The sequence below is a fragment of the Lampetra fluviatilis genome, chromosome 57 (assembly GCF_964198595.1).
Source record: "Lampetra fluviatilis chromosome 57, kcLamFluv1.1, whole genome shotgun sequence".
NCBI lineage: Eukaryota > Metazoa > Chordata > Hyperoartia > Petromyzontiformes > Petromyzontidae > Lampetra > Lampetra fluviatilis.
In genome coordinates, this window is record NC_136331.1 from 2,993,874 (window position 1) to 3,020,095 (window position 26,222).

The following is a 26,222-nucleotide window of genomic DNA, read 5'->3' on the forward strand; positions in this document are numbered from 1 at the left end:
AGATGAGAATACATACACACGGACCGGTTTCTCTGATGGGAGTCTCCAGACAATGCAAAAAATAATACTTAAGGACATGAGAGAGAGAGAGAGAGACGTACCTTGTTGTGTTTATTAACGGCAACTTGAACGAGGTCGGTCATTAACGAGCGAACCAGGTCGTCAATAAACGAGCTGGGTGTTTCACGGTCAAATCTATATGGCTGGAAACCTATTGTGAAACACACACACACACACAAAGATCAAAGAACAAAGATCCCCCGTATAGCCTTAACAGACTGTAGGGGCAAGTGCTGTTAGCGAGTAGCAGCACCTATGAAGGCCGGAACGGTACACGAGGGGGTGGGTGGCCAGCACCACGCCCGACCGCCTTTGTCTCCCCAGTGGCGATGTTTACACCCCGCACCAGGTACTCATTTAAGGCTGAGTCGACCTAGGAGAGGCCCAGGACCGGTTCAGATAATCGTCACTGGTGTTAGCCGTGAGCGGGAATCGAACCCGGGTCGCCAGGTTCATAGCGCAGCGCGCTAACCGCTACACTACCGCTCCCCTACACACACACACATATAATTGTACCAACAAACACAAAGATCCCCCCCACATATCCATACACAGTCGGGTCAAGTGCTGTTAACCGAGCGCGCGTTAATTAAGTGCCGGCAAAGCGCACGAGTGGGTCGGTGTGGCCAGGCTGCCTTTGTCTCTCCCCAGCGCTGATCATGTACGCACCCTGCCAAGCAGCCAAGGAACGCGGAGTCCACCTAGGGGAGGCCCAGGACCCGTTCGGATGATCGTCACCGGTGTTGGCCGTGAGCGGGAATCGAACTCGGGTGGGCAGGTTTGTAGCGCAGCGTAGCGCTAAACTCTGGACCAATGCTCCCCGCAAAAAGCAAAGATCCCCGCGTAGCCTCTTGGAGCAAGTGCTGTTAGCGAGCATATATCAAGGCTGCCATGGCACACGAGGCGGTGGGTAGTGATATGTACACACCACACTCGGTACTCATTTGAGGCTGAGTCGACCTAGGGGAGGCTCAGAACCGGTTGAGATAATCGTCACCGGCGTTGGCCGTGAGCGGGATTTGAACTCTGCGCTAACCACGACACTACCGCTCCCCACGTAATGTTGAAGGACTTTGACACGGCCATCATGAACCCTCTCAGAGACACCCAGACTAAAGACTCGAACCCAGATCCTGACCCTTAGCATTACCGGCTCAGTGTCTCTGACACGGCCATCATGAACCCCGTGAGAGCGACGCGCACACTCAAGACTCGAACCTATGATTTCAGCGGTGCTGAGATGTTAACTACCTCGCCTGGTGTACAGGAGGTCGTGGGTTCGATCCCAACCCTGACGCCTGCTGTTGTATATTTGGAGTTTGCGTGTCTCTCTCTCTCATCATCATCACGGTGGCTAGGAGATGTTAACTACCTCGCCTGGTGTACAGGAGGTCGTGGGTTCGATCCCAACCCTGACGCCTGCTGTTGTATATTTGGAGTTTGCGTGTCTCTCTCTCTCATCATCATCACGGTGGCTAGGAGATGTTAACTACCTCGCCTGGTGTACAGGAGGTCGTGGGTTCGATCCCAACCCTGACGCCTGCTGTTGTATATTTGGAGTTTGCGTGTCTCTCTCTCTCATCATCATCACGGTGGCTAGGAGATGTTAACTACCTCGCCTGGTATACAGGAGGTCGTGGGTTCCATCCCGACCCTGACGCCTGCTGCTGTATATTTGGAGTTTGCGTGTCTCTCTCTCTATCATCATCACGGTGGCTAGGAGATGTTAACTACCTCGCCTGGTATACAGGATGTAGTGGGCTCGATCCCGACCCTGACGCCTGCTGCTGTATATTTGGAGTTTGCGTGTCTCTCTCCCTGCGCTCACGTGGATTTGTCTCTGGGTCCTCCGGTTTTTCCCTCCACATTTAGGATCGACGTGCGCTTAAAAGCGTGCCATCAATTGTGGCCAAGTCTCTTCTGGAAAAAAAAGGTCTATAGAGCTCAGTGGGCCTCGCCTGGTAACATAAAATAAAATAGTTTAAATACTTTAGTTTTACATCTCCCCGACGAGGCCATTGTGAATTATTTGCGTTTCAAGAAATGTAAACTCGTTCGATTGAAGCGCTGATTTTTATTTATTTCGCGAGCACTGTCGAGGGAAATAAACGTACAGTTATAAAACTCCTCCCTTTAAACTTCAGATTTTCTTGAGGGGAGCCGTAGTGTTTATGGGTCCCAGATCGCCGCAATTACCGGCGAGCTTAATTAAATGCCCTTTTAACTCTCTTCTCCGAGCCACGTGTGTGTGTGTCTGAGAGCGAGTGGAGGGGGTGGGGGTGGAGGTGGACTGTTGAGTGGACGGTTACCGTTGTGAGGTTTAAAGTACCAGTTTGCATTTGAGGTGCAAAGTGGGAGAGGTGATTGGGGATAGTTACGGTGGGAATTGTGAAGACAGAGCAAATGCTAATGGTGCATCATAGCTCTGTGAAAGACACTCAGAGCCAGCAGTGCTAAGGACATGAGTTTGAGACCGGGTCAAGGTGTTTTATCTCGCATGGGGTTCATAATAATGGGCATCATCTTCTTGGTTCTTTCGGTAAAGTCACGTAGAAGGGAAGTAATAAAATAATAAAAATAAAACATAATAAACGTCGTGAGAATTGTTTTATGATGTTTTATTTTTATTATTTTATTACTTCCCTTCTACGTGACTTTACCGAAAGAACCAAGAAGATGAATCCCTGCAGTCACGAAAGCTTTAAATCGAAAAATAATGGGCATGTTGAAAACACTGCTTCAGCACTGCTTATAATCCTAGGTTTGAGCCGAGGGTCTCGGTCTATATTTGTACATCTCTCTCTCGCTCTCATTCAGAGTGTTCATAAGACATTCACATCCTCACTGCACGGTTGACTACGTGCGGTGCGAAATCAGTTATACAGCGAGGGAAAAAAGTATTTGATCCCCTGCTGATTTCGTACGTTTTCCCACTGACAAAGAAATTATCAGCCTATAATTTTAATGCTAGGTTTATTTGAACAGTGAGAAACAGAACAACAACAACAAAAATCCAGAAAAACGCATGTCAAAAATGTTATAAATTGATTTGCATTTCAATGAGGGAAATAAGTATTTGACCCCCTCTCAATCAGAAAGATTTCTGGCTCCCCTGTACATACATACAACTTCGTACACACTCACACATACACACATGTTCGGTCGCACATACGCTCTTACAAAAGGCAAAGATCCCCCATATAGCTTGAAGAGACGGTTGGGGCAAGTGCTGTTAGTGCGCACCTATGAAGGCAGGCACGAGACTGCTTCAGTGGCGATGTTTACACACCGCTTGAGGCTGAGTCGACCTAGGGGAGACCCAGGATCGGTTCAGATATTCACCACTGTTATTGGTCGTGAGCGGGAATCGAACTCGGGTCGCCGGGTTCGTAGCGCAGCCGCGCTAACCGCTACATTAGCACTCCCCACAGACACTCTTATAAACACACACACACTCGATCTGGCACACGCACAGTCAATTCACCTGTTGTTTTCTCCTGAAGTCGATATAAAATGTCCAGGCAGGCCCATCTCATGTCCAAGTTAAGGTGGAATAAATGCCAGGACGGAGGATACACCTGCAGGGAAGATCACAGGAGGTGAATGACAAATGAAAATACAGACACCGCACGCAGCCAATACACCACCACTTCCCGCAATAAACACAAGGACAAAGATCCCCTGTATAGCTTCTTGGTTCTTTCGGTAAAGTCACGTAGAAGGGAAGTAATACAATAATAAAAATAAAACATGAGAAAATAATTCTCACGACGTTTCGGCCACAACGCAAGCAGCCGTCCTCAGGTGAAGACCAGGTCTGTCGGGGAGACAACGTCTGAATGAAACAACACCACGCTTGGAGCGACAGACCTGGTCTTCACCTGAGGACGGCTGCTTGCGTTGTGGCCGAAACGTCATGAGAATTATTGTATTATGTTTTATTTTAATTATTTTATTACTTCCCTTCTACGTGACTTTACCGAAAGAACCAAGAAGATGAATCCCTGCAGTCACGAAAGCTTTACATCGAAATCCCCTGTATAGCTTCAACAGACTGTTGGGACAAGTGCTGTTCGCAAGCGCCTATTAAGGCCGGAACGAGACACGGGGGGGGGGGGGGGGGGGGGTGCCTTCGTCTCCCTCATGGCGATGTTTACACACCGCACCAGGTACTAATTTGAGGCTGAGTCGACCTAGGAGAAGCTCAGGACCGGTTCAGATAATCGTCACCGGTGTTGGCCGTGAGCGGGAACCGAACGCGGGTCGCCGGGTTCATAGCGCTGCACCACCGCTCCCCACACACATACGCATGTACAAACACGCACACACGTACACAACTTAAAACACGAGCTCCAACACACGCGAACACCCGCCTACGTGCCCAGGACTGACTGTTGTTAGCGTGGCACCGTCAGAAGGCACGGTGGACGTGTGTGCGTGCCTTGGCGGAGGGCTGGTGAGCGGGGAAGTCACCCAGCGATCCCAGGTGCTGTAGCAGAGAGCTCAGCTCTGCAAGCACGCGGGCCGGGAGGGAGTCCTGTAGAGGGCTGACTGTGTGTGGGGTGGTGCACTCATCCAGCCAGCTGTGGGTACACACACACACACAGCGTACACACACACATGTTACACACAGCACACACACACACACATACATGTTACACACATACATGTTACACACAGCACACAGCGTACAAGCATACCTGTTACACACAGCACACACACAGCACACACAGTGTACACACATACATGTTACACACAGCACACAGCGTACAAGCATGCATGTTACACACAGCACACACACAGCACACACAGTGTACACACATACATGTTACACACAGCACACACACAGCGTACAAGCATACATGTTACACACAGCACACACACATTACACACATGTTATACACATTACACTGACATGTGTATCACACAGCACACACACATTACACACATGTTATACACATTACACTGACATGTGTATCACACAGCACACACACATTACACACATGTTATACACATTACACTGACATGTGTATCACACAGCACACACACATTACACATATGTCATACACACGTTACACACACGTTATACGTACGCGTTACACATGTTACACACACGTTATACTTACACACTTACACGTTACAACCGTCATACGTACACCAGTTAAACAAAGCACACACGTTAAACATACAATATACACGCTATACACACGTATTCACACGGCACGCATTAATAATACGCTATACACACGCACAGACGTGGCATTAGACAAACTATACAGATTCAACATACTATGTACATGCATACACATCACACATCCCGTAGTTAAGTCATGTTTCACACGCTTTTATTTAACTCACTCTGTCTGTTGTCGTTGTATCTTCAAATCTCGTAACTCAATTTTAACCCACTTCCCAATGTGGTATCGACTGCAAACGTGGTATTCTTATGTCATGCTGATGACAATACTATATTCTATCATAAAAAAATATTAATTTTAAACATTCTTTTTTATATGCTATGTTTCGGCTTGGCTCTAATTGTCCACGGCCAACTGACGTTGGCTGCAATTGGCCACGGTCCCTTACGTTGTGGCAAGCTTAGGGGCCACTTCCTGGAGTCGTGTAATTCTTCCATTTACTAGTACGGTACATTTCATTAAAGCGCGTTTTAAAAAAAAAGTTTTTTTTAATATTACTTATTTTTTTCAATGTACTTGAATATACTTTAAAAGACCGATGCTCGCCATCGAACGAAGGCGGTCACCGCATCGCGCGCCGCTTTCAGACGCGCGTTCTGTGGCCGTCTGGAACGCTCTTCCTCACCGATATTAGGAAGTCATTGGGAGCTCTGCCACTTTTAAATCATCAACTGACGTTGGCTGCAATTGGCCACGGTCCCTTACGTTGTGGCAAGCTTAGGGGCCACTTCCTGGAGTCGTGTAATTCTTCCATTTACTAGTACGGTACATTTCATTAAAGCGTGTTTTAAAAAAAAAGTTTTTTTAATATTACTTATTTTTTTCAATATACTTGAATAAACTTTAAAAGACCGATGCTCGCCATTGAACGAAGGCGGTCACCGCATCGCGCGCCGCTTTCAGACGCGCGTTCTGCGGCCGTCTGGAACGCTCCTTCCTCACCGATATTAGGAAGTCATTGGGAGCTCTGCCACTTTTAAATCATCATCTAGACCAGGGGCTGGGGAACCTTTTTTCTGCCAAGGGCCATTTGGATAATTATAACATTATTCGCGGGCCGTACACAATGATCAACTTCAAAATGAGCCTGTTGTTATATTTGGTCAAATATTTAATTAACTCGCCCCTAATGTGATGGCTGGAACTGCTTAACAGTACTGCTGCTAATTTGTTTTTTAACCCTTCTATCTGGCAACAAAACTGACACCTTTTTTTACAAGGAGTCATGTTTGCATAGACCACAATACCTGCAGTCATAATGCAAACAAAAAACACAACTCTGATAATGTATGCACTGTCCTTGAAGTTGATTGGTCCACACCCGAGACAGCTTTCCTTAGAGCCTAGTCTCACATGGTGTTGGACCAGATGACGCCAAAAGGCGCACAACTCAGACAATGCACCATCAGAGTTGTGTTTTTTGTTTGCATTACGACTGCAGGTATTGTGTTCTATGCAAACATGACTCCTTGTAAAAAAGGTGTCAGTTTTGTTGCCAGATAGAAGGGTAAAAAAACAATTATCATATTTTTTACTGGCAAATGAGGTTCCAATGGAGTACTGCTGCTTTTTAAATCCTTTATATTAAGTTCACTTGCTTGCTTGCGCGCTTACGAGCGTGCAAATCTTTCGGTCGTTTTTTAACCCACTTCCCGTGATCCAATCGAGCTGACATTTTGCACACAGACTCGTTGTGCGTGACAATTTATTTTCGTGAAAAATGTTTTCCAAAATGTTACACTTTTTAGGAAAAAATAAATTATATTTAATTACCAATTGCTTAATGGTGGCAGGCAATCATCTGACCCATAGGTGGCAGCCATCTCAAGCCAGAGGATGAGAGGACTCTAGCCGCCACGCATATAAAGGATTTATAGTGAAAAACTTTGTTTTTACGGGTACATTTTTTTGTATTTGGATTGTCAGCCAACACCGGTTACAACCCCAAGTTGAGGTGCACTGATTGGTCTCTTTTAGCCCCGCTCACCCCCCCAACACGTTCCATTCATTGGCTACCACACTCAGATAAGCCCCTCCCCCTTAACTAGTATATAAGAGCTTGTCTCTTGGAATTTTGTCTCACTTGATTCAGTAAATTTAGCTGTGACGGTCCCACCTGATGACGGAGACTTGTGTTGCCTCCAAAACGTCGTGATTTTAATTATTTTATTTCTATTCTTGGTTCTTTCGGTAAAGTCACGTAGAAGGGAAGTAATAAAATAAAAATAAATGAATTATTTTTTATTACTTCCCTTCTACGTGACTTTACCGAAAGAACCAAGAAGATGAATCCCTGCAGTCACGAAAGCATTAATCGAAATATTTTATTTCTATTATTATTTATATTATTTGTATTATTATTTATTTTTACCTACGTGACTTTACCGAAAAACCCTAAGAGTATGAATCCTTGCAGTCACGAAAGCTTCACATCTAGAATGGAACGGCTTCTGTTTGGCGAGGCGTGTGATGTTAGCTGGGTATTGATGACGACGATGTTGCTGCTACTAGCAAATGCTTTTCCAGGTTTGCTCCTAGATTTGTTGAATTTCGAGTCCCGCCTGTGGTTGCCTTGGCAGGGCCAGAGACACAAATGATTTCGCGGGCCGGACGTTCCCCACCCCTGATTTAGGTTGACAAACTCATTTCTTTAGAACCTCTCGTTGTTGTGTTTAGTTTGTTGTCCTTTCACCGCACCTCCGATTAGCACGTAAGTTCCACATACGTGCATATATAGAGAAGCACAGGCTCAAGTGGAGACCCATAGACTCACATATAGACCCACAGACTTGCATATATTGAACACAATAGAAATGTCTCTAAAACTGCTTTTTGGGTGGCTACGCAAGTTCCACATCCGTGCATATATAGAGAAGCACAGGCTAATGTGGAGACCCATAGACTCACATATAGACCCAGACTTGCATAGATTGAACACAATAGAAATGTCTCTAAAACTGCTTTTTGGGTGGCTACGCAAGTTCCACATCCGTACATATATAGAGAAGCACAGGCTAATGTGGAGACCCATAGACTCACATATAGACCCACAGACTTGCATAGATTGAACACAATAGACTTTTAAAAAATGTCTCTAGAACTGTTCTTTGTTTACTTGGTTGTCCATCCCCCCGCCTCACCTCCAGTTTGCCCGGCCTGCTACGTACAGGGGTGGTGCGAAAGAAGTTGAACGTGCCGTACGTGAGATGACGATGCTGCTGCTGCTGCTACCGATGATGCTCTCACCGATAGATGCTGATGCGGACATACAGCATGAACTTCACGCACTCCTTCCGAATGCCCTCAGCTTCGCAGTGAATTCCTTTGAGCTGCCCTAAATACACACACGCACACACAAATATACGTACAAGATCCCCCGCGAAAGCCTTCGACTGTTGGGGGCAAGTGCTGTTAACGAGAAGCACCTATGAAGGCCGGCACGGCACACGAGGGGGTGGTGTGGCCAGCACCACGCCCGACCGCCTTTGTCTCCCCAGTGGCGATGTTTTTAAACACCGCACCAGGTACTCATTTGAGGCCGAGTCGACCTAGGAGAGGCCCAGAACGCGATTCAGATAATCGCCAACTTTGTTGGCCGTGAGCGGGAATCAATCTCGGGTCACCGGGTTCGTAGCGCAGCACGCTAACCGTTGCACTACCGCTCCCCTATACACAACAACAACAAGCGCCATTCGCCACTAAGTGGCGGTGACGTCACCACGGCGCTTGTGCCAGGCCATGTGCACGTTGAAGCCACGTGAAGTGTCGAACGCCCGCTGGCAGGAGGTCACGGGGCAGACCCAGGTGCCATAGGTCGACTGACTGAGATGACTTGCCTATGCACCAAATGTGCCCCCTACTGTGCCAACATACACACGCAGATATACATACAAAGACCCCCCCCCCCCCACCTTTCGACTTAAGACTGTTGGGGCAAGTGCTGTTAGCGAATACGGATGAAGGCCGCCATGGCACACAAAGGGGGTGGCACAGCCACATACAGCTCCTTACGCAGCAGGGCATGCAGGGAACAAAACCAAATTAAAAGCATTCTGGGAAGGGTGGCAATGGGGTCAGATGACCGCACAAGAGGTGGGAATTAGCAGGTCACTCATTTAAGGCTGAGCTTACCTGGTGGCGCACCACTCACCACTGTGTTGTGTGCAAGTTAAAGTACGTGTGTGCGTGTGTGCGTGTGTGTGTGCGTGTGTGCGTGTGTGTGTGCGTGTGTGCGTGTGCATGCCGATCAGTGGGGAACGGTAGTGTAGCGGTTAGCGCTACAAACCTGGCGACCAGAGATTGATTCCCGCTCACGGCCAACATCAGTGACGATTATATGAACCGGTCCTGGGCCTCCCCTAGGTCGCCTCAGCCTCAAATGAGATCCTGGTGCGGTGTGTAAACATGGCCACTCGGGAGATAAAGGCGGCTGGGCGTGGTGCTGGCCACCCACCCCCTCGTGTGCCGTGCCTGCCTTCATAGGTGCTCGCTAACAGCACTTGCCCCAACAGTCTGTTAAAGGCTATACGTGGTATCTTTGTATCTGTGTATATGTGTAAGTCCATCCGTGCGTGCGTAAACTCATGCATGTGTGTATGTCGTTGCGAGTAAACTCACGCGTATATGTAAGCTCGTGCATGTCTGCCTTTTGTGTAAACCCATGTGTGTGTAAAACTGTGTGTGTGTGTGTAAGACCGTGTGTGTGTGTGTCTTTGTGTGTGAGCCCATGCGTGTGTGTGTCTTTGTGTGTAAGCCCGTGTGTGTGTATGTCTGTGTGTAAGCACGTGTGTGTTAGCCCATGCCTCCGTGTGTGTGTGTGTGCGTATGTCTTTGTGTGTAAGCCTGTCTGTGTGTATGTCTGTGTGTATGTCTGTGTGTATGTCTTTGTGTGTAAGCCTGTGTGTGTGTATGTCTGTGTGTATGTCTGTGTCTAAGTACGTGTGTGTTAGCCCATGCCTCCGTGTGTGTGTGTATGTCTGTGTGTAAGCACGTGTGTGTGTGTGTCAGCCCATGCCTCCGTGTGTGTGTGCGCGTATGTCTTTGTGTGTAAGCCCGTGTGTGTGTATGTCTGTGTGTAAGCCCGTGTGTGTGTGTGTCTGTGTGTGTGTGTGTGTGCGTAATTCTTTGTGTGTAAGCCCGTGTGTGTATGTCTGTGTGTATGTCTTTGTGTGTAAGCCCGTGTGTGTGTGTTAGCCCATGCCTCCGTGTGTGTGTGTGCGCGTATGTCTTTGTGTGTAAGCCCGTGTGTGTGTATGTCTGTGTCTAAGTACGTGTGTGTGTTAGCCCATGCCTCCGTGTGTGTGTATGTCTGTGTGTAAGCACGTGTGTGTGTGTGTCAGCCCATGCCTCCGTGTGTGTGTGCGCGTATGTCTTTGTGTGTAAGCCCGTGTGTGTGTATGTCTGTGTGTAAGCCCGTGTGTGTGTGTGTCTGTGTGTGTGTGCGTAATTCTTTGTGTGTAAGCCCGTGTGTGTATGTCTGTGTGTATGTCTTTGTGTGTAAGCCCGTGTGTGTGTGTTAGCCCATGCCTCCGTGTGTGTGTATGTCTGTGTGTAAGCACGTGTGTGTGTGTGTCAGCCCATGCCTCCGTGTGTGTGTGCGCGTATGTCTTTGTGTGTAAGCCCGTGTGTGCGTATGTCTTTGTGTGTAAGCCCGTGTGTGTGTATGTCTGTGTGTATGTCTGTGTGTAAGCACGTGTGTGTGTGTGTCAGCCCATGCCTCCGTGTGTGTGTGTGTGTGCGCGTATGTCTTTGTGTGTAAGCCCGTGTGTGTGTATGTCTGTGTGTATGTCTGTGCGTAAGCACGTGTGTGTGTGTGTCAGCCCATGCCTCCGTGTGTGTGTGTGTGCGCGTATGTCTTTGTGTGTAAGCCCGTGTGTGTGTATGTCTGTGCGTAAGCACGTGTGTGTGTGAGTGTGTCAGCCCATGCCTCCGTGTGTGTGTGTGTGTGTGCGTATGTCTTTGTGTGTAAGCCCGTGTGTGTGTATGTCTGTGTGTGTGTGTGTGTGCGTGTATGTCTTTGTGTGTAAGCCCGTGTGTGTGTATGTCTGTGTGTGTGTGTGTGCGTGTATGTCTTTGTGTGTAAGCCCGTGTGTGTGTATGTCTGTGTGTGTGTGTGTGTGCGTGTATGTCTTTGTGTGTAAGCCCGTGTGTGTGTATGTCTGTGTGTGTGTGTGTGCGTGTATGTCTTTGTGTGTAAGCCCGTGTGTGTGTGCGTGCACGGAGCTAAACCCGGAATAAATTTTAAATCCGCAGCAGCAGAAAGAAAAGAAGAAAAGGGAGGGAGAAGAGAGGGAACTCTAAAGCTGTGTCTGTAGCCAGCACAAACCCCTAGAGCTGCTCCGTGTGTGTGTGCGCGCGCGAGTGTGTGAGAGGCGCGTGCGTGTGTGCGTGCCGAGTCTATGGCAGTGCCAGCCTTAATAGGTGCTCGCTAACGCAAGTTGCCGCGGGAGTATTTTAAAGGCAACAGGGGGGATCTTTTCGAGTCAATTTTCAAAGGCGGTCGGGCATAATGTTGGCCACCCACCCCCTCGTGTGCCGTGCCGGCCTTCATAAGTGCTACTCGATAACAACGCTTGCCCCAACAGTCTGTTAAGGCTACACGGGGGATCTTTATATCTGCGCGATTGTATACGTGTGAAACTGTCAGTATCTGCGCGTGTGTCCAGTCAAATCCATGGCACCTGGGTCTTTCCCGTGACCTCCTCCTGCAGCAAGCCTTCAACACTTCACGTGGCTTCAAAGTGCAGCTAGCCTGGCACAAGCGTCGTGGTGACGGGGATTGTTGTCGTGTCCGGCAGAGTGGTGAGCCGTGGAGCTGACGTTTGCGCGCTGCACTACGAACCTGCCCCCCCACCCCGACTTCAATTCCCGCTCACGGCCAACCAAAGGTCGCAACCGGGTACCCGATACCCGTACCCTACCCGATACCCGGTTACCCGTAACCGGCCGGGTACGGGTAGCCGTTTGCGACCCTGGTGCGGCCGGGTACGGGTAAGGAATCAAAACCTGTTTGCGACCTCTGGTCCAGCACAAACCCAACAGCCACACCATGTGTGTGTGTGTGTGTACGTCCCGTGTACGTGTCTTTGCGACACTCTTTCGTGAGTGTGCGCGCCTGAGGTACGTGTCTGTTCGCACAGCTGAATGTGTGCGTTGGCGTCCGTGTGCGTGTCTGCGAGAGCGCGTGCGCGCATCCGAGATTGTTTCCCTAAGTGTCTTTCTAGATTTGAAGCGTTCGTGACTGCAAGGATTCATACTCGTAGTTTTTTCGGTAAAGTCACCGTGTAGGTAAAAAATGAAATTAAAATTAATAAAAATAAAATAAAAATCACGACGTTTCGGAGGCAACACAAGTCTCCGTCATCAGGTGGGACCGTCACAGCCAGATTTGCTGTACCGAGTGAGGCCTCAGATTTTCTGTATCGAGTGAGGCCTCACTCGATACAGCAAATCTGGCAGTGACGGTCCCACCTGATGACGGAGACTTGTGTTGCCTCCGAAACGTCGTGATTTTTATTATTATTTTATTATAATTTTATTTTAATTTAATTTTTTACCTACGTGACTTTACCGAAAAAACTAAAAGTATGAATCCCTAAGTGTCGCCATTGCTGTTGCAGTGAGCACTTGCCCCCAACAGGCTGTTGGGAGGCTATCGGGGGGAACTTTGTCTTCGGAAATGTCCATTTGTCTTTGTACATGTGTCAGTGTATGTGTGGAGCAATGGCGTAGTGGTTAGCACACCGCTCTACGATACCAGCTACCCGAGTTCGATTCCCGTTGATGGTCAACTCCAGTGACGGTTATCTGAACCGGTCATGGGCCTCCCCTAGGTCGACTCGGTCTATAATGAGTACCTGATGCTGTGTACAAACATCGCCTCTGTGTGTGTGTGTGTATATGCCGGGCGTGGTGCTGGCCACCCACCCCCTCGTGTGCCGTGTCGGCCTTCATAGGTGCTGCTACTCGCTAACTGCACTTGCCCCAACAGTCTGTAAAGCCTATACGGGGGATCTTTGTGTGTGTTGGTGAGTGTGTACGTGTGTTCTATGCGTGAGTACACATGTGTGAAAGTGGACTTTCGCATGTATAAAAAAACATAAATCGACGTGAAAACACGTACACATATCTGTGTATCTGTGCGCAAGTGCACACGCTATTTTGATGTAAGCGTATCTCCGTGCGTTCGTATATATGCGTGGATATACGTGTGTGTGTGTGTGAAAGGGAATGTTTGTGTACGTGTGTAGTTCTCCGTGTGGGTGTGTATATGCGTGTATATCAACAGTGTACAGTATATCTCTAGAAGTGTATTCGCGTGTGTGTGTGTGTGTGTACGTATATTTATACGAGTGCGCGTAGATATATGTCTTCATGGACGTTTGTGCGTGTGAAGCATGTGTATGTGCATGTATATCTCTTTGCATGGGAGCATGTGCGTTTGAGCGTGTGTGCGCGTGTGTGTGTGCGCGTGTGTGTGCGCGTGTGTGTGCGCATGTGCGCGTGTGCGCGTGTGTGTGCATGTGTGTAAGCGTGTGTGCGAGCGCGTGTGTGCGCGTGTGCGAGCGCGTGTGTGTGTGTGCATGTGTGTAAGCGTGTGTGCGAGCGCGTGTGCGCGCGTGTGTGCATGTGTGTAAGCGTGTGTGCGTGCGCATGTGTGTAAGCGTGTGTGTACGTATGTGTGAGCGTGTGTGTGCGCGTGTGCGAGCGCGTGTGTGCGTGTGTAAGCGTGTGTGCGCGTGTGTGTGCGCGTGTGCGTGTGTGCGAGCGCGTGTGTGTGTGCGATTGTTAGCGCCGTCAATCAATGCCGTGAGCTCCGTTGTGGCCGCTCAGCCTTTGAGTGACGGCGTAAAGACGGAGAGAGAGAGAGGGGAGGGAGGGAGGGAGAGGCAGGAGGGAGACGGGGAGATGGGGACACACAGGGAGGAGAGAGAGAGGGAGGAGTGGGAGAGTGTGTGTGTGTGAGACTCACACACACGGGGAGAGAGATGGAGAGAATGAATGACAGACAGATGGATAGGCAGAGGCACATACGAACAGACAGAGGGAGACAGAGGCACATCGATACACGGGGGTAACAAGACACAAAGAGGGGCAGGGGGACAGACAGATGCAAAGGCAGGCCACGGGGAAAGACACAGACACGGGGAGGGGTGAAGAAAAGCGACCGACCGACAGACAGAGGGACAGAGACATACCGACACATGGGTGCGGATGAGAAGACGCAAAGAACTGCGGACAAAAACCAAAAGACATGCCACAAAAAAATTAACCCGTAAAAACAAAGTTTTTCACTCTAAATCCTTTATATGCGTGGCGGCTAGAGTCCTCTCGTCCTCTGGCTTGAGATGGCTGCCACCTATGGGTCAGATGATTGCCTGCCACCATTAAGCAATTGGTAATTACATATAAAAAAAAAAAATCCTAAAATGTTGAAAATTGTGGAACATTTTTTTCACGAAAATAAATTGTCACGCACAACGAGTCTGTGTGCAAAATGTCAGCTCGATTGGATCACGGGAAGTGGGTTAAATAACGACCGAAAGATTTGCACGCTCGTAAGCGCGCAAGCAAGCAAGCAAGTGAACTTAATATAAAGGATTTAAAAATAAAAATAAACTGACAGAATGTACAAACATCCAGAGCGGGTGAGGCAGAGAGAGGTGAGAGGGCCGAGGAAGACTGCGATAGACAACCGAGGAAGACGAGACAGAGACACACAGAGAGAGAGAGAGAGAGACAGAGACACATGGAGACACTCTGAGATACAAAGAATTAAAATTCGGCCGAGATTGTGATTTTGAGGGAGACTGAATCAAGAGAAACGACAAAGAATTGGAGAATGGGATTCGTACAGAGATGCACAAATACACATGCAGAGACACAGAGACAAAGGGAGAGACAGAGTTTGGAATAAATAATAAGGGAGGCCAATAAAAGATGATATGAGAGACATACGAAAATGAGAATGAGTGAGACACATGGGCAAGAGAGAATGATACAGAAACAGAGAGATAGACACAGGGAGACACACAAAGAAAACAAGGATGCAAGCTCACACACAGTAGCAGACAGAGCGAGGGACACGGGGGTAAGATGTAGAGTTTAGTGAAATGCAAAGAGACACACAGAGAGAGAGAAACAGAGGGACAGAGAGACACGGGAGACGGATGAAGAGTTGAGAGAGAGAGACGAGGCAACAGAGAAACTGAGCTAGCGAGACCAGGAGAGGCAGAGAGAGACATGAGGAGAAATGGACAGGGGGAAAAGTATAACCCGTAAAAACAAAGTTTTTCACTATAAATCCTTTATATGCGTGGCGGCTAGAGTCCTCTCGTCCTCTGGCTTGAGATGGCTGCCACCTATGGGTCAGATGATTGCCTGCCACCATTAAGCAATTGGTGATTAAATATAATATTTTTGTCCTAAAAAGTGTAAAATTTTGGAATTTTTTTTTCACGAACATTAATCGTCACGCACAACGAGTCTGTGTGGAAAATGTCAGCTCGATTGGATCACGGGAAGTGGGTTAAAAAACGACCGAAAGATTTGCACGGTCGTCAGCAAGCACGCAAGCGAACTTAATATAAAGGATTTAAAAAACCCTCAGGAAGCGTGAACACAGAAACACGGCGAGACAAACAGAAAACAAGTGGACATAATTCTAGATTTGAAGCTTTCGTGACTGCAAGGATTCATACGCTTTGTTTTTTTGCGGAAAAGTCAAATAGGTGAAACAATTAACTAAATAAAATAATCAAATAATAAAAATAAAACATCATAAAATACAATTCTCACGACGTTTCGGCCACAACGCAAGCAGCCGTCCTCAGGTGAAGAACAGGGCTGTCGGAAAGACAGCGTTTCAGACGCTGTCTTTCCGACAGCGTTGTGGCCGAAACGCCGTGAGAATTGGATTTTATTATGTTGAATTTTTATTATTTTATTACTTCCCTTCTACGTGACTTCACCGAAAGAACCAACAAGATGAATCCCTGCAGTCACGAAAGCTTTAAATCGAAAAATAAAATAAATGAAAACTAAATTAAATCACGACGTTTCGGAGGCAACACAAGCCTCCCTCGTCAGGTGTAAAAAAATAACCCGTAAAAACAAAGTTTTTCACTCTAAATCCTTCATATGCGTGGCGGCTAGAGTCCTCTCGTCCTCTGGCTTGAGATGGCTGCCACCTATGGGTCAGATGATTGCCTGCCACCATTAAGCAATTGGTAATTACATATAATTTATTTTTTCCTAAAAAGTGTAACATTTTGGAAAAAAAATTTCAGAAAAATAAATTGTCACGCACAACGAGTCTGTGTGCAAAATGTCAGCTCGATTGGACAACGGGAAGTGGGTTAAAAAACGACCGAAAGATTTGCACGGTCGTAAGCGCGCAAGCAAGCGAACTTAATATAAAGGATTTAAAAAGGCACAGCAAAATAACTGTAGCTACAGTTATTTTGTTAATTGTTTTAGCTACGTGACTTTACCGAAAAAACCAAAGAGTAGCAAGTGGACAGACAGGGGGAGCAGCGATAGAGACACACGCAAATACATGGAGAGACACAGACACTGACAGAGAGATGCCGACAAAAAGGATTAAATGAAACGTGGGAATAGGAAGATAGAAAAATTTGATGAACAGAAACACGGGGAGGCGATGAGAGACGCTAGGAGATATTGAGATGTAGGGAAAACAATGAGACATGGGACAGACACGGAGACATCAGGGAGACACAGGGAGACACTGGGAGACATTGAGACACGGGCAGACACAGAGAGACACCGAGACACCAGGAGACACCAGGGAGACACAGAGAGACACTGGGAGACATCAGGGAGACACCAGGAGACACCAGGGAGAGACAGGGAGACACTGGGAGACATCAGGGAGACACAGGGAGACACAGAGAGACACTGGGAGACATCAGGGAGAGACAGAGAGACACTGGGAGACACCAGGAGACATCAGGGAGACACAGAGAGACACACTGAGACACCAGGAGACATCAGGGAGAGACAGAGAGACACACCGAGACACCAGGAGACATCATGGAGACACAGAGAGACACACCGAGACACCAGGAGACATCAGGGAGAGACGGAGAGACACACCGAGACACCAGGAGACATCAGGGAGAGACGGAGAGACACACCGAGACACCAGGAGACATCATGGAGACACAGAGAGACACACCGAGACACCAGGAGACATCATGGAGACACAGAGAGACACACCGAGACACCAGGAGACATCAGGGAGAGACGAAGAGACACACCGAGACACCAGGAGACACCAGGGAGAGACAGAGACACACCGAGACACCAGGAGACATCATGGAGAGACAGAGAGACACACCGAGACACCAGGAGACATCATGGAGACACAGAGAGACACACCGAGACACCAGGAGACATCAGGGAGAGACGAAGAGACACACCGAGACACCAGGAGACACCAGGGAGAGACAGAGACACACCGAGACACCAGGAGACATCATGGAGAGACAGAGAGACACACCGAGACACCAGGAGACACCAGGGAGAGACAGAAAGACACACCGAGACACCGGGAGACACCAGGGAGAGACAGAGACACACCGAGACACCAGGAGACACCAGGGAGATACAGAGAGACACACCGAGACACCAGGAGACACCAGGGAGAGACAGAGAGACACACCGAGACACCAGGAGACATCATGGAGAGACAGAGAGACACACCGAGACACCGGGAGACACCAGGGAGAGACAGAGAGACGCACCGAGACACCAGGAGACATCAGGGAGAGACAGAGAGACACACCGAGACACCGGGAGACACCAGGGAGAGACAGAGAGACGCACCGAGACACCAGGAGACATCAGGGAGAGACAGAGAGACACACCGAGACACCGGGAGACACCAGGGAGACACAGAGAGACACACCGAGACACCAGGAGACATCAAGGGAGATACAGAGAGACACACCGAGTCATCAGGGAGACACAGGGAGACACAGAGAGACATTGAGACACGGGCAGACACAGAGACGGGGGGGGGGGGTGTTGGGTCGGGGTGGAGTGGAGTCCACGGGTGTCAATCAAAGCTCCCTTTGAAAACAGTCGGCAACTGTAAAAGGCAACACACGCCAACTCACAGCCCTCTCTCACACACACACATGTGCGTACACATGTGCGTGCACACGTGTGTACAAGCACTATACACACAAAGATCCCCCATATAGCATTAACAGATTTTAGGGGCAAGTGCTGTTAGCGAGCACCTATGAAGGCCGGAACGGTACACGAGGGGGTGGGTGGCCAGCACCACGCCCGACCGCCTTTGTCTCCCCAGTGGCGATGTTGACACACCGCACCAGGTACTCATTTGAGGCCGAGTTGACCTAGGGGAGGCCCGGGACCAGTTCAGATAATCGTCACTGGTGTTGGCTGTGAGCGGGAATCGAACCCGGGTCGCCGGGTTCATAGCGCAGCGTAGCGCTAACCGCTGCACCACCACTCTCCATACACTCATACATGGAGACACACACAGAAACGTGTATTCACACACACTTGTGCATACATCCTCATACATACACACACACACACGCACGCATGCACACACTCACAAACAAATGCTGTATAAAGATCCCCTGTATAGCTTCAACAGACTGTCAGGGCAAGTGCTGTTAGAAAGCATCTGTGAAGGCCGACACTGACAAACGAGGGGGTGGGTGGGTGGCTAAAATAACGCCTGGCCACCTTTGTCTCTCCAATGCTGGTACTTATCAAAAGGCTGAGTCGATCTAGGGGAGGCCCAAAACCAGTTCTAATATTTGTAATCATTGACCGTGAGTGGGAATTGAGCTCAAGGCACCGGGTTCGTAGCACAGTGTGCTAACCATTGTGCCACCGCTCTCAACACACACAGGGATACACAGGGAGACACTCTCACACAAAGACAAAGATCCCCCGTGTAGCCTGAACAGACTGCAGGGGCAAGTGCAGTCAGCGAGCACCTATGAAGGCCGGCACGGCACACGAGGGGGTGGGTGGCCAGCACCACGCCCGGCCGCCTTTGTCTCCCTAGTAGCGATGTTTACACACTGCATAACGTACTCATTTGAGGCCGAGTCAACCTAGGGGAGGCCCAGGACCGGTTCAGATAATGGTCACTGGCGTTGGCCGTGAACGGGGATCGAACTCGGGTGCCCGGGTTCTTAGCTCAGCGGAGCTAACCACTACACTGCCGCTCCCCACTAACACAAAGACAAAGATCCCCCGTGTAGCCTTAACAGACTGTAGGGGCAAGTGCTGTTAGCGAGCACCTATGAAGGCGGGCACGGCACACGAGGGGGTGGGTGGAAAGCACCATGCCCGGCCACCTTTGTCTCCCTAGCGGCGATGTTTACACACCGCACCAGGTACTCATTTAAGGCTGAGTCGACCTAGGGGAGGCCCAGGACCGGTTCAGATAATCGTCACTGGTGTTGGCCGTGAGCGGGAATCGAACCCGGGTCGCCAGGTTCGTAGCGCAGCGTAGCGCTAAGCGCTGCACTACCGCTCCCCACTAACACAGACACACAGACACACACACACAAACATGCACACGCCAACACACACACGCACGCACAGTCGTGTCCGTGATAGGTATTGAGTGGCTGTCTGGCCTTGCCCGCACGGCTCTGCTGGGGCTGTGTCAACCAGGGCTCGTTATAGGCACATCGACCCGCGTGTGTGCGACTGTGTGGGGGCAAGTGCTGTTATACACACACGCGCGCGCGCGCGCGTGGATAGAAACACACTCACGTGCACATGGATATACACTCATACACGCACGGACAGAGACACACTCGTGACAAAGAAGTCCAAAGATACACTCACAACAACCGCACTTTGCCTCCAAGTGGAGGTGATGTCACCACAGTGCTTGTGCCAGGCTGGGTGCACCCACAGCAACACACACACATGAATAGATACACCCAGACACAACCTACAAGTCGCCGTTCGCCACTAGTGGTGGTGACATCACCACAGCGCTCGTGCCAGGCCAGGTGCACACAGTCGCACACTTAGGACACAAACACACGCAACTTCACAGATGGATAGATGTATGTACACACGCACAAGGAGACGCACAAGTGGATAGACACACAAAGACAAAGATGCCCCATATAGCCGACACAGGCTGGGAAGGCAAGTTCTATTAGCGAGCACCTATGAAGGTCGGCACGGCACACGACAGGAGGGCCGGTTCACAACAACCGCACGCATGCTTACAGACTCAGACAAAAATAGAAATCATTTTAATTTTACCAGGTAAGGCCCACCGAACAATACAGCTCTTTTTCAGAAGGGACCTGGCCACAAATGATAGCTCAACGAAGTGGCTCGTCATTTTTGGTAAAGTCACGTAGAATGGAAATAATAAAATACTAAAAATAAAACGTAAAATAATTCTCACGACGTCGATGAGACAGAGTCTGAATGAGACTCTGTCTCCTCGACAGACCTGCTCTCCACCTGAGGACGGCTGCTTGCGTTGTAGCCGAAACGTCGTGAGAATTATTGTATTATGTTTTATTTTTATTATTTTATTATTTCCATTCTACGTGACTTTACCGAAAGAACCAAGAAGATGAATCCCTGCAGTCATGAAAGCTTTACATCGAAATTTTATGATGTTTTATTTTTATTATTTTATTATTTCCCTTCTACGTGACTTTACCGAAAGAACCAAGAAGACAAATATCTGCAGTCACGAAAGCTTTAAATCGAAATTTTGGCTCATCATTATCACGTGGGCATTTATAGCAGCCAAATAATAAAAATCGCATGTCGATTCTAAATGTGGAGGGGAAAAAACCGGGAGACACGGGAGAAAAATCCACACGACCACAGCGGAGAACACGCAAGCTCCAAATATTACAGCAGGGGTCAGGGTTGGGATCAACCCCACGACCTCCTGCACACAAGGCGAGGTAGTTAACATTTCACCACTGTGGCAGCCAATGGCGACATACAGATCGTTACATACGTACACAGACCCTCGCACACCGATACGAAGAAGCATAACTACACAAATATACAAACACTCAGAGCACATACACACACGTATTTATATAATGACACGGACATGCACTGCCCTTATGTCAATCCACTGCGAGATGAGGGCCTCCCTAAACCGTACGTGCGGGTCACATGGGTTACTTGACCATACTTGACCACGATGGTCAGTGCGGATTGGCAAAAGACATTGGACCAATCACACAGGAGCATAGAAGCACAGTACAACAGGGTATTTTTTTTCTTCTTCTGCAATATCCACCACTGCCCAAGGCAGGCTGGCATGCGTGCTGGTCACTCATTCAAGCACTATCCAGGCTCAAACCTTGCTTAGCCTTCGAAGATGTGATGAGGCCAGGTGCATGCCGGGTGATTTGTTCATGCGCTGTGCGTGTGCGCACGCGTGTGTACCACACTAGGCCAGGCCATGTGCACCTTGAGGCTACCACGTGAAGTGTCGATCGCCCGCTGGCAGGAGGTCACGGGGCAGACCCAGCAGGTGCCACGGGTCGACTGACTGAGATGACCGAGAGCCTGGCACAAGCGTCGTGGTGACGTCACCGCCACTTAGTGGTGACACACTAGCACGAGCTTATTTTGGTGTTTCCACCGTGGTGCTATGGAGGCTCGTGAAGGACGCTGCTGCTGCTGGGCAGTTGGAGGCAGTCGCCCTCCAGCAACAACGGAGGGCAGAGGAGCGACGCTCACAACAACGAGCGGAGCGCCGGGCGGCTAAACTGCAGCTGATGCATCTACCGGTCATCTCAGTAACCCAACCCATGGCACCTGCTGGGTCTGTTCCGAGACCTCCTGTCAGCGAGCCTTCGACGCTTCACGTGGCCTCAAAGTGCACCTAGCCTGGCACAGGCGCCGTGGTGACGTCACCGTCACTTCGTGGCGAATGGCGGGGGTATTGGTATTGATATTGCACTAACAGCACTTGCCCCAACATTCTGTTGAGGCTATAGGGGGGGGATCTTTGTCTTTGTAATGCACTGCGCTACAAAGCTGTTGAGAGTACAGGGGAGAACTTCGTGTTTGTCATTTTATACCGAATATAATGTTTGTTGTGTGCACAGTTATGACACAGAGACAGTGGTATGCAGGCTCACCGAAGTCTAGGATGTTGTTATGACTCATGTTTTGTAGTTTCATGATGGCCTGCCTGTGACACACACACAGAGACACAAGCACACACGAACATTAGCGCCATCTCGATTTAAAGCTTTCGTGACTGCAGGGATTCATCTTCTTGGTTCTTTCGGTAAAGTCACGTAGAAGGGAAGTAATAAAAAGAACCAAGAAGATTAGCGCCATCATCGTTACCATCATCATCTTCGTCATCGTCATCATTGCTACCATCACCACCGTCTTTATTGTCATCGTCACTATCACTGCCAATATGCAATCGTCGTGATCACCGTGATTGGGAGTAGAATGTGGCAGGAAAGTGTTCGTCGAAAAAATAAAAAATTGAAGAAATGGTTGGTTGTGATGGGTGGGACACGTGGTTTGCAGGGTGGCGCATCATGAGGGCAGGTCACCGAAACGACGGGCCACAGGCGAGACTCTAGCAGCGGTCCTTAACTCGTTCCCGTTGCAATGACGGAGGTGAACATCATCAGTTTTTCTTCCGATTCCGATCGTAACCAGAACGTAACCGGAACGTAACCGGAATAAAAACCAAATAAAATAACTTTATCGGTACCAAGTCTCCCACCAGGCCATGCGGGAGGGCGTGTGGCACAGTTTGGTGCCTGCTCTTGGAGAGTGGCGTCGGTCGTGTTGCTACGGTGAGTAGCAACAACAACAACGACGGCCTTACTACGACGCCCCTCGAAATGAAATCAAGGCCGAACTGCTTGCGCGTTCCAAGATTCGACGGTGAACGGGATCCAAATCCTGCAACAACTTGCAGACGTTCCCACAACGGGAAGGGGGTTAAGAGGTCACTGTGGGTTTCATAAAAAACTTGGATCTGTGACTGACAAGGTCGGGACGACCTCTTTCCCGTGACCCAGACGCCACGGCCGCTGCTGCCCCCCCTACCCGCCCCCCCGTCGCTCACCGAAGCAGACCGAAAAGAAGCGAGGATTTCTCCTCCAGTGCCGTCTCCGTGACAAACGCGAAGCCGAACAGCGTCGAGACGTCCACCTCGAACGCCGTCGGAGCCGGGTCCAACCGCAGGAAGAGTCTGCGGAGACGCCAGGGAGAGGGAGAGAGAGAGACGAGACGAGACACGGGGAGAAACGTCGGGAGGTGTACGGAGCGACACGCGGAGGAGAGCGGAGGCATGAGGGGGGGAGGGGGAGGAAGAGGGGTGGATAGAGAATACGTGGAGGGACGCAGGGAGACTAAAGAGAGATGTAAGACATGGGGAGACATCAGGAGATGCCGGGAGACCAGGGCGGACAAGGTCACCACGGTGGTGAGATGTTAACTACCTCGCCTGGTATACGGGAGGTCGTGGGTTCGATACCGACCCTGATGCCTGCTGTTGTATATTTGGAGTTTGCGTGTCTCTCTCTCATCATCTTTATCATCACGGTGGCTAGGAGATGTTAACTACCTCGCCTGGTATACGGGAGGTCGTGGGTTCGATCTCAACCCTGATGCCTGCTGTTGTATATTTGGAGTTTGCGTGTCTCTCTCTCTCATCATCATCAGAGATGTTAACTATCCCGCCTGGTATACAGGAGGTCGTGGGTTCGATCTCAACCCTGACGCCTGCTGCTGTGTATTTGGAGTTTGCGTGTCTCTCTCTCTCTCATCATCATCATCACGGTGGCTAGGAGATGTTAACTACCTCGCCTGGTGTGCAGGAGGTCGTGGGTTCGACACCCTCACTCTCCCCGTGGTAGTGTGGATTTTTCTCCAGGTCTTCTGGTTTTTCCCACCACCTTAAGAATCGACATGCGCTTAGACTATTTGACTGCTATATATTTCCAAATGATGAGCCACTTCGTTGAGCTACCATTTGTGGCCAGGTCGCTTCTGAAAAAGAGCTGTATAGCTCAATGGGATTTAACCTGATATAAAAATTATAGTTGAGTTTAATAAGTGGGAGACACGATACGATGGGGAGGTAAAGGGACACATGAGGAGACGCACAGAGGTGAAGGGAGACGAGGGGAGGTTAAAGGGAGACACGTAGAGATAAATGGAAGTGAAGAGAGAGACAGGGAGACATGGGGAGACACAGGGAGACATGGAGAGACACAGGGAGGCAAGGGGAGACACAGGGAAGGCATGGGGAGACACAGGGAGACACGGGGAGACACAGGGAGACACGGAGAGACACAGGGAGACATGGAGAGACACAGGGAGACACAGGGAGACACAGGGAGCCATGAGGAGACACAGAGAGACGTGGGGAGACACAGGGAAGGCATGGGGAGACACAGGGAGCCATGAGGAGACACAGGGAGACATGGGGAGACACAGGGAGCCATGGGGAGACACAGGGAGACGTGGAGAGACGCAGGGAGATATGGGCAGACACAGGGAGACATGGGCAGACACAGGAAGGCAAGCGGAGACACAGGGAGACATGAGGAGACACAGGAAGACATGGGGAGACACAGGGAGACATGGGGAGACACAGGGAGGCATGGGGAGACACAGGGAGACACGGGGAGACATGAGGAGACACGGGGACACAGGGAGACATGGGGAGACACAGGGAGACACAGGGAGCCATGGGGAGACACAGGGAGACACAGGGAGACATGGAGAGACACAGGGAGACACAGGGAGCCATGGGGAGACACAGGGAGACACAGGGAGCCATGGGGAGACACAGGGAGACACAGGGAGACGTGGAGAGACACAGGGAGACATGGGGAGACACAGGAAGGCATGGGCAGACACAGGGAAACACAGGGAGACAAAGGAAGGCAAGCGGAGACACAGGGAGACATGGGGAGACACAGGCAGACAAGGGGAGACACAGGAAGACATGGGGAGACACAGGGAGACATGAGGAGACATGAGGAGACACGGGGACACAGGGAGACACAGGGAGACACAGGGAGACACAGGGAGCCATGGGGAGACACAGGGAGACATGGGGAGACATGGAGAGACACAGGGAGACGTGGAGAAACACAGGGAGACATGGGGAGACACAGGAAGGCATGGGCCGACACAGGGAGACACAGGGAAACCCAGGAAGGCAAGCGGAGACACAGGGAAACATGGGGAGACACAGGCAGACAAGGGGAGACACAGGAAGACATGGGGAGACATGAGGAGACACAGGGACACAGGGAGACACAGGGAGACATGGGGAGACACAGGGAGACACAGGGAGCCATGGGGAGACACAGGGAGACGTGGAGAGACACAGGGAGACATGGGGAGACACAGGCAGACAAGGGGAGACACAGGAAGACATGGGGAGACACAGGGAGATATGATGAGACACAGGGAGGCATGGGGAGACACAGAGAGATGTGGGGAGACACAGGAGACATGAGGAGACACAGGGAGATATGAGGAGACACAAGGAGACATGGGGAGACACAGGGAGACATGAGGAGACACAGGGAGATATGAGGAGACACAAGGAGACATGGGGAGACACAGAGAGACGTGGGGAGACACAGGGAGACATGAGGAGACACAGGGAGATATGAGGAGACACAGGGAGGCATGGGGAGACACAGGGGACCATGAGGAGACACAGGGGGACATGGGGAGACACAGGGAGCCATGGGGAGACACAGGGAGCCACGGAGAGACACAGGGAGACATGAGGAGACACAGGGAGGCATGGAGAGACACAGGGAGACACGGAGAGACACAGGGAGACATGAGGAGACACAGGGAGGCATGAGGAGACACAGGGAGACACGGAGAGACACAGGGAGACATGGAGAGACACAGGGAGACACAGGGAGACATGAGGAGACA

General features: G+C 50.0%; 1 protein-coding gene across 1 annotated transcript in view; it reads right to left on the bottom strand.

The window, feature by feature from the left end:
* MMS22L (MMS22 like, DNA repair protein) overlaps positions 1–26,222 on the bottom strand; it is a 189,657-nt gene that overhangs the window by 149,459 nt on the left and 13,976 nt on the right. The window contains exons 2-7 of the mRNA XM_078880318.1: positions 23,377–23,502; positions 22,421–22,473; positions 8,505–8,592; positions 4,502–4,643; positions 3,545–3,638; positions 102–211 (exon numbers count right to left, since the gene is read on the bottom strand). Coding sequence (XP_078736444.1) covers positions 102–211; positions 3,545–3,638; positions 4,502–4,643; positions 8,505–8,592; positions 22,421–22,473; positions 23,377–23,502 — 613 coding nt within the window. The remainder of the gene's footprint in view (positions 1–101; positions 212–3,544; positions 3,639–4,501; positions 4,644–8,504; positions 8,593–22,420; positions 22,474–23,376; positions 23,503–26,222) is intronic.